Source organism: Rhinatrema bivittatum, chromosome 1 (assembly GCF_901001135.1).
Source record: "Rhinatrema bivittatum chromosome 1, aRhiBiv1.1, whole genome shotgun sequence".
Taxonomy (NCBI): Eukaryota; Metazoa; Chordata; class Amphibia; order Gymnophiona; family Rhinatrematidae; genus Rhinatrema; species Rhinatrema bivittatum.
The window spans coordinates 754235768-754251498 of NC_042615.1; the positions used below are offsets into that span (position 1 = coordinate 754235768).

Consider the following 15731-nt stretch of genomic DNA (forward strand, 5'->3'; position numbering starts at 1 on the left):
ACAATGACCACGCCTCTTGGACATTTTTTACTTTTGTAGCTGCTCCTTTCAGTTTTTTTCTAACAATTTTTCTCATTTTATCAAAGTTTCCCTTTTGAAAGTTTAGCACAAGAGCTTTGGATTTGCACACTGTTCCTTTTCCAGTCATTAAATCAAATCTGATCATATTATGATCACTATTGCCAAGCGGCCCCACCACCGTTACCTCTCTCACCAAGTCCTGTGCTCCACTGAGAATTAGATCTAAAATTGCTCCCTCTCTCGTCGGTTCCTGAACCATTTGCTCCATAAAGCTATCATTTATTCCATCCAGGAACGTTATCTCTCTAGCGTGACCCGATGATACATTTACCCAGTCTATATTGGGGTAATTGAAGTCTCCCATTATTACTGCACTACCAATTTGGTTGGCTTCCCTAATTTCTCTTAGCATTTCACTGTCCATCTCACCATCTTGACCAGGTGGACGGTAGTATACCCCTATCACTGTAGTCTTCCCTGATACACAAGGGATTTCTACCCATAAAGATTCAATTTTGTATTTAGTCTCATGCAGGATGTTTATCCTGTTGGACTCTATGCCATCCCGGACATAAAGCGCCACACCTCCTCCCGACTGCTCCTCTCTGTCATTGCGATATAATTTGTACCCCGGTATAGCACTGTCCCATTGGTTATCCTCTTTCCACCATGTCTCTGAGATGCCAATTAAGTCTATGTCATCATTTACTGCTATACATTCTAATTCTCCCATCTTACTTCTTAGACTTCTGGCATTAGCATACAAACATTTCAAAGTTTGTTTTTTGATTGTATTTTTATTCTGCTTTTTAATTGATAGGGATAAGTTAGAATTTTTTAGCTCAGGTGAGTTTTTAGTTACAGGCATTTGGACTACTTTTCTAATTATTGGAACCTCACTGTCGGGATGCCCTAATTCTAGTGCATCATTAGTATCCTTTAAAGATACCTCTCTCCGAACCATGCGCTGCTGAGCGACTGTCGGCTTTCCCCTTTGTTCTAGTTTAAAAGCTGCTCTATCTCCTTTTTAAGGGTTAGCGCCAGCAGTCTGGTTCCATCCTGGTTAAGGTGGAGCCCATCCCTTCGGAAGAGACTCCCCCTTCCCCAAAAGGTTCCCCAGTTCCTAACAAAACTGAATCCCTCTTCCTTGCACCATCGTCTCATCCACGCATTGAGACTCCGGAGCTCTGCCTGCCTCTGGTGACCTGCGCGTGGAACAGGGAGCATTTCAGAGAATGCTACCCTGGAGGTTCTGGATTTAATCTTTCTACCTAAGAGCCTAAATTTGGCTTCCAGAACCTCCCTCCCACATTTTCCTATGTCGTTGGTGCCCACGTGTACCACGACAGCCGGCTCCTCCCCAGCACTGTCTAAAATCCTATCTAGGTGACGCGTGAGGTCCGCCACCTTCGCACCAGGTAGGCATGTTACCAGGCGATCCTCACGCCCACCAGACACCCAGCTATCTACATTCCTAATAATCGAATCACCAACTATGACGGCCGACCTAACCCTTCCCTCCTGGGCAGTAGGCCTTGGGGAGATATCCTCAGTGCGAAAGGACAATGCATCACCTAGAGAGCAGGTCCTTGCTACAGGATCCTTTCCTGCTACATCTGGTTGGTGCTCTCCCATTATGAGACCTTCTTCCTCCAAGGCAGCACCAGGGCTGCCAGTCTGAAGTTGGGACTGGACTACTATGTCCCTGAAGGTCTCATCTATATACCTCTCTGTCTCCCTCAGCTCCTCCAGGTCTGCCACTCTAGCCTCCAGAGATCGGACTCGTTCTCTGAGAGCCAGGAGCTCTTTGCATCGCGTGCACATGTACAACTTCTCACCGGTGGGTAGAAAATCATACATGTGACACTCGATGCAAAAGACTGGGAAGCCCCCCTCTTGCTGCTGGACTGCTGCCTTCATCTCAATTTTGATCAGTTCCTAGTTAAGTTTTAGGTTGCTATGGGAGTAGGAATGTGTCTAAGTTCCTTTAAATGTATTAGTGAATTCACTATATGTCTGGTAGTGGCCTACTGGGGTCTGATCGAATTCTCAATAAAGTTTTTGTTGATGGGGTTTTTTTTTTTTTTTTGGGGTTTTTTTTTTTTGTGCAAGTGGCACCTGCCTATAAATTAAGGGATGAGCTTGGGGTGGGTGGGTTGGGAATTACAAACAGTCTAACTTTAGTTAGTCAGCCTGAGTGACTCACAGCTCCCTTGATTAACAAATGTTGTTCCCTATTCAAACCTAATCACACTACCTCAACACCTTTCCAAGGTGAGTAACTGAGCTGAAATATTCAACTTTTTTACTTTGGTATATACTGCTCCTAGCTTATTTCTAGCTTCTGGCTACTTTTTTGTTGGGTTTTTTTTTTTTTTTTGTGGTTTTTTTTGTTTTTCAATACAATGCACTCAGTTATTTATTAAATAAAACACTTAGCTCTTTAAAAGTCTGGAGGACACTTTAATAGTCAGGCAGACTTTTTAAAAAATAAACACACTACCTACTGCTACCTTATTGACTGACTATTTAAAAATGCAAACAGTCTAACTTGTTTTATTTACTGACTGACTATTAAAGGCACAAACACACAAACACACTAAATAATATTCCCAAATAGTTAACTTTGCCCCAATACTTTTAAAAAAGTCAATGTCAATGTCAATGTCAATGTCCCAAGCAAAAACTTACTGATTCCTTTCAGCCACCAGCAAGGTGATCCTCTCCTCTCAGTGTTTCCACTTCCTAAACTCTGGCCCGCCGTGGCCGTATCGGCCTTCCAGCACCTAAAAGCCGCCTTTCTTCAGGAACCTTGTCTTTGGCATCCCAATCCGCTATGACCTTTTGTAATCGAAGTAGACACCTGCTCTGTTGGCGTAGGGGTAGTTCTGAACCAGCATTCTCCATCCGGAACTCTTCACCCGTGCTCTTTCTACTCCAAACAAATTTCCCCTGCAGAACACAGCTATGGGTTCAGCGATAAGGAGCTCCTAGCGGTAAAACTCGCTTTCGAGGAATGAAGGCCCTGGCTCGAGGGGGCGCAATACCACATCACCATATACACAGACCATAAAAACTTAGAGTACCTTCACCAAGCCTAGTGATTGAATCTCCGCCAGGTCCGCTGGGCCCTCTTCTTCGCCCACTTCAATTTCAATCTGCGCTACCTTCCCGTAGCCAAAAATCTCAAGGCATATGCCCTCTCCCGTTCCTTTGTCTCGGAAGACAAGGATGAGCCCCTGTGACACATCACATGCCTGGGTCATCCTCTCCACAACCACCACAATTCCTATGGGGAAGACGGTTGTCCCTCGCCGACTCCAGAACAAAGTCCTGCAATGGGCCCATGATGCCCGCACCGCGGGCCATCCCGGGAGAGCGCATACCCTAGCCTTACTACAACGCTTCTACTGGTGGCCCACGATGAGACGCGATGTTGGCAAATATGTGGATTCTTGGCAGGTCTGCGCCCAGCAGAAGCCTCTCACAGGCCTTTTACATCCCCTACCAGCACTCACAGAGCCGAGGTCACACATTGCCACGGATTTTGTTGTGGATTTTCCACCCTCCGAAGGCAAGACAGTCATTTGGACGGTAGTGGACCAGTTCTCCAAAATGGCGCACTTTGTCGCCTTACCCGGTCTTCCCTCCGCTCCGCAGTTGGCGCAGCTTTTCATCCAACATAGCTTCCATCTCCATGGCCTTTCTCAGCATATAGTGTCAGATCGTGGAATTCAGTTTACAGCCAAATTCTGGAGGGCCATGTGCAAAAAATTCAGCATTTCACTGGACTTCACCACGGCCTATCAGCCACAGGCAAATGGTCAGGCGGAGAGGACCCATCGAACCCTAAAACAGTTTCTCTGCAGCTATGTGAACACCCGACAGAGCGTTTGGGCAGCCCTTTTGCTCTGGGCTGAATTTTGTGCTAAACTCGCATGTCTCCTCAGCCATCAAAACCTCCCCTTTCCATCTCAAGTATGGCGGGCAACCTCTTCCGCCTCTGCCAGTACTGCTGTTGGTACCATCTCCAGTGGCTCAGTTGAAAGCCCAAGAATTACACCTTCTCTGGAAAGAAACCAAACGGCTCCTACAAGAAGCCAGTCACAGAGCCAAGAGGTTATGGATGCCCATAGAAAACTGGCGCCTTCGTTCAAGCCAGGCGAAAAGGTCTGGCTCAGCACTCAATACATCCACCTTAAACTTCTGTCCATGCGCCTAGCTCCATGATATATTGGGCCATTCTCGGTCCTCCGACGTTTGGGACCTGTCACCTACCAGCTTTGCCTACCCCATTCGTGGAGGATCCATAACTCCTTTCACGTCTCACTTCTGAAACCTTTGATGCTCTCCTGGCCCACCAAGAAGCAACCTGAACCTCAGCCAGTAGCATCCGATGATGACAGGACCTACCAAGTTTGAGATGTGTTGGACATAAAGAAGCGAGGTCGGAAATGGGAATATCTTCTCGCTTGGGTTTTGGTCCAGAAGAGAACTCCCGGGAACCCGCCTCCAACATCCTCAACAGGAACCTACTTCAACAATTCCATGCTTCCCATCCCAAGAAGCCAAAATCTCCTGGAGGGGGGCCTAGGAATACTGTTATACTCATAGTCCCGTGTCTGGCTGGCCGCGTCCCCCACTCTCTGCTGCAAGCTCGGGGGGGGGTTCCTCCTCGCTGGCGGTTCTGGTGCAGGCCTGCTGGCGTGCAGGATGCCACCGCCGCTGTCTGTTGCCTGACCTCCACCTAGGCGCGCATATGCGCCTGGGGAGAAGAATTAAAGGGCCCGTGGCGGGAAAATGCCGCCGGCCTCTTCCCCTGACATCAGAAGCTCTGCCCTATATAACAGGGCAACAGTCGGTTCCCCGACAACTTGGCAACAGGTCTACCTTGTGCTTCTTTGCTTGCTCCAGCATTGGATGCTGCTCCTGCTTCCTGTTCCTGCCTTCGCCTGCCTGTTCCTGCCTCTTCCTCCCTCTGCCTGATCCGGACCCCGTTTCCTGTTTTCCCTTCGGATGGATCTCCCTGGCTTGACCTTCAGACAGGACCTCACTTCGCTTGTTCTCCGCCTGCCCCGACCTTCGGACTGGACCTCAGCTCACCTGCTCGTCACCTGCCCCGACCTTTGGACTGGACCTCACTTCACCTGCTCACTGCCTACCTTGGACCTCAGACTCGGACCTCGTCCTGCCTATCAGCATCTCCACAGGGGCCCCACCTAAGACCAGCTGGCCCTGGTACCCAAGTGCTCAACCTATGTGGCATGAGGGCTGGTAGTGGCGAAGCTCCAGCTGGTCCCTGCTTGCCTCAGGTCTCACCTCCTAGTGCTGGTGACCCGTGGGGGCTCAACCCTTGTGGGCAGCAACAACACCAACCTAGGCCAAGGGTCCACAACCGCCATCCAGGCGCAACAGTCCCTTTGATACGTTCAAGACAAACTTAGAACTGCCACAGTCAGGAGCAAAAATTCTCTGATGTCTCAAGAGCAAACTCTGAATAGGACTGTTGTGTGTTTTCAGGAGTGAAAACGACATTCATATAAGAGCAGACCGGATATCTCTGCAGAAGATAGGGGCAGAAATCTTCTAAAACCCCACAAGAAATGTCGTCGGCACAACCTTGAGCAGGTGGCATAAATTGAAACAGCTTCCATTTAGAGACAAAACAGAGGTAGCTGTGACAATGCTGACTAGGAGCAGCAAGTGCTTTGAGGCAGATACACAAGTATCAATTATTGGGTCCTTTTGATTATAGCTAACCCCTCTTCACGTACAATGTCTTCCAGGCATCTAGCTAAAATAATCTTCTTACTTTGGCGCTCTCACCTCTCTCTCATCATCCTTATACTGACTCTCTATTAACCATTCCTTCATACTCAATCCTCTCCCAACCATTTAATTTCAATCACCCCATTTCATCTTCTTTTAGTCCATCTAGTCTGATTCTCTCTCCCCTAATTATCACCTCTTATCTCCCTCCATTATCCTCTCTGATTCATTGTCATCCCCAGTCATCCTCTTGCATGCTTTCTCATACACCCTCCCTCATCTCCCCTTCTGGCTCTCACACACCTGTTTGTGAAGTGTTTCTCTCTCACTTCCCCCTCTGCCAGACAGCTCAAGTTTGCATTGCTGACTTCAGGTGCAGGGGTGGAGGAGCCAGTATTCAAACTTTCCTCATGCTCCTTCCAGCTTTCAACCTGTGCCTCACCTCACCAACCTTCACCTCCAGTCCACCCATGCGTTCACTGCTTTCTCATCTCTCCCAACATTCACCCCCTCTTATGTACCCAGGCATGTACTCTCTTATCATCAAGAGCTAGATTAGGGAATTTAGTAGCCCTTCTGTGATTTGTCTGCTCCAGACTCATCCCTCTTCTCCTGTTCCCTGCAGGCTATCTGGCAGGGGAAGGGCTGAAGCAGTAAGCAGAATAGCTATTTTTTCCTGCCTGAAATTCCGGACATTTGCCAATAGTCAGGGCACTAACCCCAACTTTCATGTCATTTCTCCTCTCCTCTGACCCTGTGTAGCTTCTCAGCTGTTGTGGCAGTCTGGTTCTGTGTTTTTCCAGTAGGGCACACTGGCAGCAAATGTCTTACAATGAGGTATGCACTACCTTTATCAGCTTACTTGCAGCACTGTTAATAATGCAGAAGAGGTAAGCATTTTCCTTGGAAAAATAAGTTCTAGAACAAGAGGCATGTTGTGAGGCTGGATGGGGTTAGAATTAGCATAAACCAAAAGAGTATTTCTTCACAGAAAGCATGGTGAATGCATGGTGGAGGCGAAGGGGGTAATAAATGGTAATAAATTCAAGAAAGCATGGGATAAGTATAGAGGATCCTTAGAGAACTGGGGAAGCAAAAGTAAAGCCAGAGATATACTTGAGTCTGCTACATTGCTATTTATATCTGCTATTGTATTCTGTGTCTTTATTGCATTAATTTATATTACCACTGACAGTGTTTGTCCAGATTGTACATTTGTGTTGACTATATCTAGTAGTGCTACAAAGGTGAATTTTCAAAACATTCTACATGTAAGAATTAGCATATATGCGTGTAAGTACGGTAACCTCTACTCGCACATTCTGTATTTTATAAAAGTCCAAAATATGCACATAATTTCACTTTTGCATGCAAATATATGCATGTAAAAAAGGGGGTGGGACCAACAGTTATGCAAGTACATTTCTATTTTAAAAGATGCTTTTACATTTTCAAACATATGTAGTTTTACACCTGGCATAAATTATATTAAATGTTTTTGTTATGTAGCACTGACTGGGTAGGAGGTCTGGATAAACTGGGGGGAGTTCAGGCTGAAGAACCAGGAGAGTCTCGATGACCTGGAATGTAAATTACACCTTTACATGTATAAATCCCAACTTACTTTATCTTACTTTATTTCTGCAATTAAAAGATATGTGTGTATATTTTTAAAATAGGTGGGTAAAGTATGTGTGTTCAATGCATTAAAATATGTGGTTTCAATGCACCGCATGTATTCATGTGTTGGCCTACATATGTGCAAATGTTGTGGGGTAAACAAGCATATTTTATAATATGCGTGTATGTGATGCACGTATGTTATAAAATACTATGGTAAAACTATGTGCGGCCACATAAGCACGTATGTGCTGCCATGTGCAGTTGAATGAAAGTTATCCTCAGTAATTACCATTCAGCTATGATTTCAATGTGTTTTCCAATCTTGTGGTATAGTTGTTATCTAGCATATTTTGCTACTGTATCAGCCATTCAAAACAATTTTCAAGATGTAGAATTTTATGTAATTGTAGATCAGTGAATAGGGATGGACAATACATATTAAGTGATCTATAATCTTCCTGGCTAGCAATCCATGATTCATTCAATATTTACCCAGGTTAAGTCCCTAATAATAAAATGTATTTTTAATGTTGTAAATTATCACTTTTGGATTAACATCCACTGAGGGTGCTGAAATTAAAGTAGCAGTGTCTCCTAGTTACAGCAAAATAACTTTTTCTTGAATTAGAGAGCTGATCTTCCTAATGTAAGGAAGAACCACCAGAACCATTTTTTTTTGGTAGTCTCACTTTAGGAAAAATACTGTTCATGTTACTTTAAGTGGCAAGTGAAAGAGTGGATTGTCTGATCTTATTCTCCTCTTACTCTGTCCTCTCTTCTGTTCATGTCCAATGAAGTGCTTCTGGAGCAGTGCAGGATGAAGTAATGGTTCCCATCCTTTACTTTTGCAATGTTTGTTTTCCTTCTTTCAGTAAATGTAAAAAATAAAAAAATGTCCAAAGTAGGAGGCTCTTAGATTTTATTTTATAAATTTGGTAAACTGAAGAGCTCTTTTTGTTTCTTTTTTTTTTCTTCCTAGATGGCTGGAACAGCAAGGCATGATCGAGAGATGGCATTGCAGGCTAAAAAAAACCTTTCAAACTGCACAGATCCCATTGAGAAACTTCGACTGCAGTGTCTGTCCAGAGGATCTGCAGGAATTAAAGGACTTGGTCGGTAAGTGCAGAAGATTGAAAAGTAGCATGATGATATGCAGGTTATAAATCTAAAAATAAAATAAAGGTAAACTGTGTAGTCATGCATTTCAAACATGTTTCTTGGGGAGAGAACCAAGGGCCTAGTGGTTAATTTTACTGTAATGGGATAAGAACATAAGAAATTGCCATGCTGGGTCGGACCACGGGTTCATCAAGCCCAGCATCTTGTTTCCAACAGAGGCCAAACCAGGTCACAAGAACCTGGCAATTACCCAAACACCAAGAAGATCAATGAAAAACTTTCTAATTTTTCTTAAGGACTTTGTTTAATGTCATTTCATAGTGTGTTATTTGATTTGTCTTTGTATTGTAATTACATTGTATTTCTTAGTTTTCTTAGCATTCAGACAGATGAATTCAGAACCAGAGCAGTCTTTTGGCTAGGCCCCGCCCTCAGGCTTTTTTTGTTTGCCGCATGGTAGGCCGCAGTGGCATTTCGCGTGTTTTGTCCTGCGCATTAGGCTGTCTCCTTCAGTCCTAAATTTTGGATGCCTATTTTTTGCAGCATGAATACAGCTGGATGCACACTTTCAGACGCCTTTTAGGGCATACTGACAGACTGATGGCGCCTAGCACGAACAACCTAACTGCCTTACCCTCTGTGCTGCTTGTCATGTTTGGGCATCTCAGCCTGGCTTTCCCTGCTAACTTGTGTCAGCTTTGCTTGGAGGCTCAGGGAGAATTGCCTTTGTCTGATTTTACTAAGCCCGGTTCTTCCCAGCCTGATGTGGGACTTGGAAAAGAGCTGCCAGAAGGGTCAGCTGATCTCGGAGCTCCCCTAATTGGTTCGTCAGTGGGGGAAGGGAGTTCAGTGGACACAGGACAGATGTCCCCTGGTTTTTGCATGGATCCCTCTGCCTTTTCTTGGGTAGGATGTTTTCAAGGACTGCAGTCTTTTTTCTTCAGATCAATCACACACAAAAGAAGAGTTTATTTTTTATAATAATTTTTTCAACATTTTATTTATGCCACCTATCTAGACAATTAAAATCTATCTCACACACACCCCCTCATACATTCAACACACCTTTCCCATAAAACCATGTAGATACACATTTCAGACTTATAATTTTTATAACATTTGAAGCAATATGAGTTAATAATTCATAATCAATTCAAATAAGTCATCCATGAAACGAATCCTGTATAAATTTCTTCAAGAAGCACATGATATTCAAAACCTTATCCCAAAAAGCACGAAATATTCAAAAGGCAAGTCCGACAAAGATCTTTGTTTCACCCTCTTGTCCCGAAGGCTTCCTCAGGAACTGACTCAAGAAGGGATAATCTTCAATAATCAGAATCTTCAGTAATAAATTCACTTCAACAAGATCAAATTGATCATACTACTTGTATTCACCATTTTAACTTCTCCAACCAATGATAAGTAGATATTCTTAATTATCAATTTCAGGAAGCGACCGGATGCTGCACCCTGATTCGGGTAATAAGAGTATACCTCATATGAATTCCTTCACAAATTAGAATGCACAAATGCCACATGAGATAGCAAACGATTCTCATAGGGTCTCCTATACCGCTATCACTCCATTATCGGGTGCCCGTAAATACCAACATATTACACGAACATCGAAAAGATGTAAAAGATATTTACAGAAATTACGGCTAATTCACCGACTTCACAAGTATCTCATGTATTCCAGGGTCCCAATGTTAATGCACCATCTGTAACGTTAGCAGCCACCACTTGCTCATCTTGTATTGGCGTCCCTTTTTCGTCTGCCCCCTTTCCCCTGCTTGTTTCTCCCAGCAAACACACCGGTGACAAAATAAAACACACTACAACTGTTATTTGGTATAAACGAAGGCCGCAGCTTTATTCCTTTTAAATGAATGAATTCCCTGGTATACCCGAGCCGATGTGCTTCCCCTGACTGCCCGCCGTACCTAGCCAGGCATCTTTTAGCCAGGGCCCCCGTGGCATCACCTCTCCCCGCCAGGGATCCCGCCATGTGCGCTTTGCCGCGCCACCGCCTTTTCTGCGCCTCCCCTGGCGCTGACGGCTATCACGCCGTCCGTTGATGCCTCCGGCACCCCTTACTATATAGTCAACTGGCCCGGGTAACCGCCCTTCCTTAAGCTGCGACAATAACCCTGCCCTTGTACCTCCTTATTATGAATTCGACTAACCAACTATTCTAAAATACAACTTTCGGTTTTACCTTGACCTTCCACAGAACTTCCTGTAGGGTGGGTGGGTGGGCTTTCTCTTGGCGGCTGGCTCTCTCGAAAAGGGGTGACTGCCGTTCGGCGGCGTCCCTTTAAGGGGGCCATTGCGTCATCGGCTGGTGCCGCGGGTGCCCGCTGAAGACGCCCTACGCTCGCTCTCCTTCCCCCCTGCCCTCACGCTACTCCTACGGACCGCCACGCTTCGCGGGGTGGCGCATCCGTTACTGGCGTGGGCTCGTCGATTCCGCCTGGGCCCACCTATGAACTGACGTACTCCCATGGATCCAGCTGCATGAGAGCAATTGCGCTCTCCGAAAGTGGATGCGCTTGTGTGTGCTGTTACCAAGCGGATGACAATTCCCATAGAAGGGGGAGGGGCTTTGAAGGATGCACATGATAGGAGGTTTGAGGCTATCCTTAAATGGGCCTTTGAAGCAATGACAATGAATTTGCAGATAGCTTCTTTTTTTTGTTTTATTCTTTATTTATCAATTTTCAAAATAATACAATAAGCATATTATTGCATACAGAAAAAGCATGGTTTAGTTATGAAATAAATTAAAAAATCAATTTCCTCATCTGATTATCTAATATCTTAAACCTCTCCATTACATATCAATCAAATTGATATGTAATGGAGTTTACTCCAGTTTACATATCCATTGTAATTAGTTTACTACATATTGGGAGAATAATCATATAATAATAAGAAATCAAGTAATAACTAACGTAACTCCATACCAATTTTCAAATAACTAACTGGGCACTGGGGATGAGGTAGGTAATCTCATCTGATCAAGGAAACTCTTTAGCTGATCTGGAATGAAAAATATGTACATATCCTCTTGCCTTTAAATCATACATTTACAAGGAAATTGTAATACAAACGAAAATCCCAATGTTAGGACTTCTTGGCGGTAAGCTAAAAAATCTTTCCGCCGCAGTTGCGTAGAGATAGCCAAATTGGAGAAAATTTTTACAGGTTTCTCTAAAAAGATAATTGGGAATCTATTAAAATATCTTTTCATTATCATATTTATATCGGTAATAGAATAAAAAGTTACCAGCATTGTTCCCCAATTAATTACTCTTTGCGAGGAATCCTCCAAAAAGTTTGAAAGGTCCCCCTGAAACATTTCAGATCCACCATTTACATTTCTAGATTTGGGGAGAAAATAAGTTATTAATAGTTGGTGATTGCTCCAAAGAGAAACCAAGATTTTCAACTAAAATTTTTTTTAAGGTAATAAGAGGTTCTTCTCCCACAAGTCTGGGGAAATTTAGAAATCTTAGGTTGAAACGCTTGGTATTGTTTTCAAGTACCTCTATTCTCCTGGACATTGCTTCCTTATCTTTAACTACTGCCGCATTAAAATCCAATGTTTTCCTCTCCTGCATTTCAAGATGTTTAATCCTATCATTGGATTCTTTAATCTGTTTCTGTATTATAAGAAATTCTTGTTGATTTTTTTCATGCATCAAATCCACTTTTCCTTCCAGATTTTTAATATTTATCATCATGCCTGCCATCATATCCCACAAAGTGTCCATAGTTACCAGCGCAGGACGAGTTAGCATTCCTGTCAGCTTTCTACTTGGCAATGGATCTTCTTCCCCAACCAAGGGGCTTGCCTGGGACATTTTCCCCGCTCCCCTTGCTGGAATTAAGGAGGTAGCTAGGTTAACTCCCTTCTCATCCGGACTATCATTGCGGGATTAAACAATTCTCACAATTAGTCCAGAGTCTCGGGTCTCACTCACAGCATTTTCAGGAATGCCTTCTCTCATCCTTTGTACTGGCAGTAGCCCGGTATTAGAGCTTAAGGAAGCCTCCTCTGCAGGCTCAGGAGGTCCTCCCTGACCTCCTAGCTCATCAGGATCTTCAGCACCTTTAATTTGCGGTATGGGTGAGATCATGAAGTTAGTGATTTCTTGTTGTAAAGGAGATAATACTGGAAGGGAGGGGAACACTCTAACTCTCCCCTTCCATTTTGGAGGCATAATGGTTCAACCACAAAGTACAAGAAGAAATCAAACTTCCTCTCAAAAACGCTAGATCCTTAAAAAACTTGATGACCCCGTGTAGAAGGAATTAGAGAGAAAGTCTTACTTGGGTCTGTTGATGAATTCGGGCGAATCCGGCAAAGCCAGAAAAGCCCGCTGTCTCCGCATGCCCCTTAAGCACGTGCGGCTTCAGCAGCGTGCCGGATCTGCAGCGCGCCGCAAGCTGGCCGCTGTTATGGCAGCTTCCGGTCCCGCCTCCTGCCTCGCCCTCCGGCGTCACAGACCGTTCAGCTGGTCGTCAGAGCAAGTCCTTACCCCGGGTTCCAGCAAGATGGATAGCGGCTGCTTTCTCTCACTCTCCTCCTTTCTCGCCCTCGGTTTTGGGAGTGCTGGGTGGCCGCTGTAATGGCCGCTTCCGATCCTGCCTCCTGCCTCACCCTGCGGCATCACAGACCATTCAGCTGGTCGTCAGAGCAAGTCCTTACCCCGGGTTCCAGCAAGATGGATAGCGGCTGCTTTCTCTCACTCTCCTCCTTTCTCGCCCTCCTTGCAGATAACTTCTTATTGTTTCATGGTGGCTTACTCTTGTTTACTTCTCTCTCAGGAAGCCGATGAATCTGGTGTGAATTCCAGGGAAGTGGTGGAACCAGCAGCCGCCTTTTTTGGCAGGTGTGGGCTGCAATTTGGTCTGCATTTTAGCCAGAAGAGTGGCTTCAATAATAGTGGCCAGGCATCAGTTATGGCTGAGAAATTGGTCAGCCGATACAACCTTTAAATCTAACCTTACAAAGTTCCCCTTAAAGGCTTGCTCTTGTTTGGGAGCAAGCTGGAGAAAATGGCCAATAAGTGGGGTGAGTCCCAGGTTCCTTGGTTGCCAGAAGATAAGAAACAGATGCCGTACTCTTCCAGTCTGAGAGGTCATACTCTGGGATCCAAACGGTTTTGACCCTACAAAGGAGTGGCTTTTCAGAGGGCTTGACCTTTAGGTAGATCTCAGTCCTTTCCTCCCAGGCAGCCCAGATGGGGCACAGGTTTGGGCAGTGGAGCCCACCTCCCGTGCCTCCCAATTAAGGTGTGCCAAATCACCCCCTGGAACAGGAGACAGGTGGTTATATTTTTCTCTCTTTAATCAGAAGTAGGTTGAAAACACGTCAGACCAGTGGATTCTGGAGGTGATATGAGATGGTTTTTATGCTAGAGTTTCACAGTGTTCCTTGGGATGTGTTCATGGTAACTCTCCAAAGAAGAGATAGGCAGTTGTCAAGACTCATCAGTCTGTGGGCTGTAGTTCCAGTGTCCACATCTCAAGAAATGTGGGCTGATATTCCATTTATTTCATTTGTGCCCAAGAAGGAGGGAGGACTCTTTTTGCCCTATCTTGGATCTCAAAGGGGTCAACTATCTTTTGCGTGTGACTCGTTTTCCCATGGAAACCTTGCACTCAGTGATAATGGCAGTACAATTGGGAGAGTTTCTGATGTCTCTGGATTTGTTCGAATCATACCTGCATATTCCCATTTGGCAGAAGCATCAAAGATTTCTGCATTTCATGGTTTTGGGGTGTCATTTATCATTTTCGAGAGCTACCTTTTTTGTTTGGCCACTGCGCATAGAATTTTTTTCAAGGTTATGGTGGTGGAGTTGAGAAAGTTTGGGAAATTTTGGTACACTCATACTTGGACGACTGGCTGATTCAGGCCAAGAGTCTGGAAGAGAGTCGCCGAGTTTCACGCAAGGTGATCTCCTTGTTGCAGGAGTTAGGTTCGGTGGTGAACCTGGCCAAGAGCAATCTTTGCCATCTCAGTGTTTGGTTCAGCACGAAATAGGGCAGGGTGTTTCTGCTGGAGAGCCATATTCAGAAATTGATGGCGCAGGTGTGTCTGTTGAAGAACACAATATGCTTGACAGTGTGGTCCTATCTACAGGTGCTCAGATTGATGGCAGTGACCCTGGAGGTGGTGCCGTGGGTGAGGGTGCATATGCGTCCTCATCAGCACACTCTGCTGTCTCGTTGGTGCCCAGAGTCTCAGGACTTTTCGATTCGGCTTCACCTAGCAGTGGAGATCTACACTCACATGCAGTGGTGGTTAAAAGTGGATCATCTAAGAAAGGGGGTTTCCCTAAGATCACCAGACTGGTTAGTACTCATGACAAATGCTAGCCTCCAAGGTTGGGGAGCTCACTGTCAGGAGCTGACAGTGCAAGGGCGCTGGAGAGTAGAAGAGTCTCTCTGGAAAATCAATCAGCTGGAAGCTGTGGGGTCCGGTTGGCATGCTTGCAGTTCAACAACTGATTGTAGGGACAATGCAATGACAGTGGCTTACATCAATCAGCAGGGAGGAACCAAGGGCCAGCAAGTGTTGCAGGAAATATTCCAACTTATGGAATGGGCGGAAATGGATCTTCAGGAGATCTTACATTGCAGGAAAGGACAATATAAGAGCCGACTTTCTCAACAGACAGAGTCTGGATCCAGGAGAATGGGAATTGTCAAACGAGGTGTTTCAACTAATAGTGGATTTCTGGGGGCTTTCCATTTCTGGACCTACTGGCGACTGCTCACAATGTGAAAGTTCTTCACTTCTTAAGTCACAGGTGGGATCCAAAGCTTTTGGTCATTGATGCCTTTGTGCTAGAGTGGCTGGAGGACAAGCTGCTGTATGCCTTTCCCCTGTGGCCCATGTTGGGCAGAATGGTTTGGAAGATAGAGAGTCACAGGGGGATGGTGTTTCTGGTGGCACCAGATTGGCCCAGAAGACCATGCTTTGCAGATTTGTGAAGGCTCCTGGTGAACTCTCCCCTCTGGTTTCCAGCGCACAGGGATCTGCTATGGTAGGGACCTGTTCTTCACAAAGATCTGACTCTATTTTGTCTTAAGGTATAGCCCTTGAGAGGGCTCGGTTGCTGGATATTCTACTGCGATGATTGCTACCTTGCTACGAGCAAGAAAGTTCTCCACTTCCTTAG

At 45.2% G+C, this 15731-nt stretch overlaps 1 protein-coding gene across 2 annotated transcripts in view; it reads left to right on the forward strand.

Moving 5' to 3' along the window:
- The window catches only part of CAPSL (calcyphosine like), a 92848-nt gene that overhangs the window by 31268 nt on the left and 45849 nt on the right, over positions 1-15731 (forward strand). For both annotated transcript variants that reach the window (XM_029578854.1, XM_029578858.1), the window contains exon 2: positions 8393-8529. In XM_029578854.1, coding sequence (XP_029434714.1) covers positions 8393-8529 — 137 coding nt within the window. The remainder of the gene's footprint in view (positions 1-8392; positions 8530-15731) is intronic.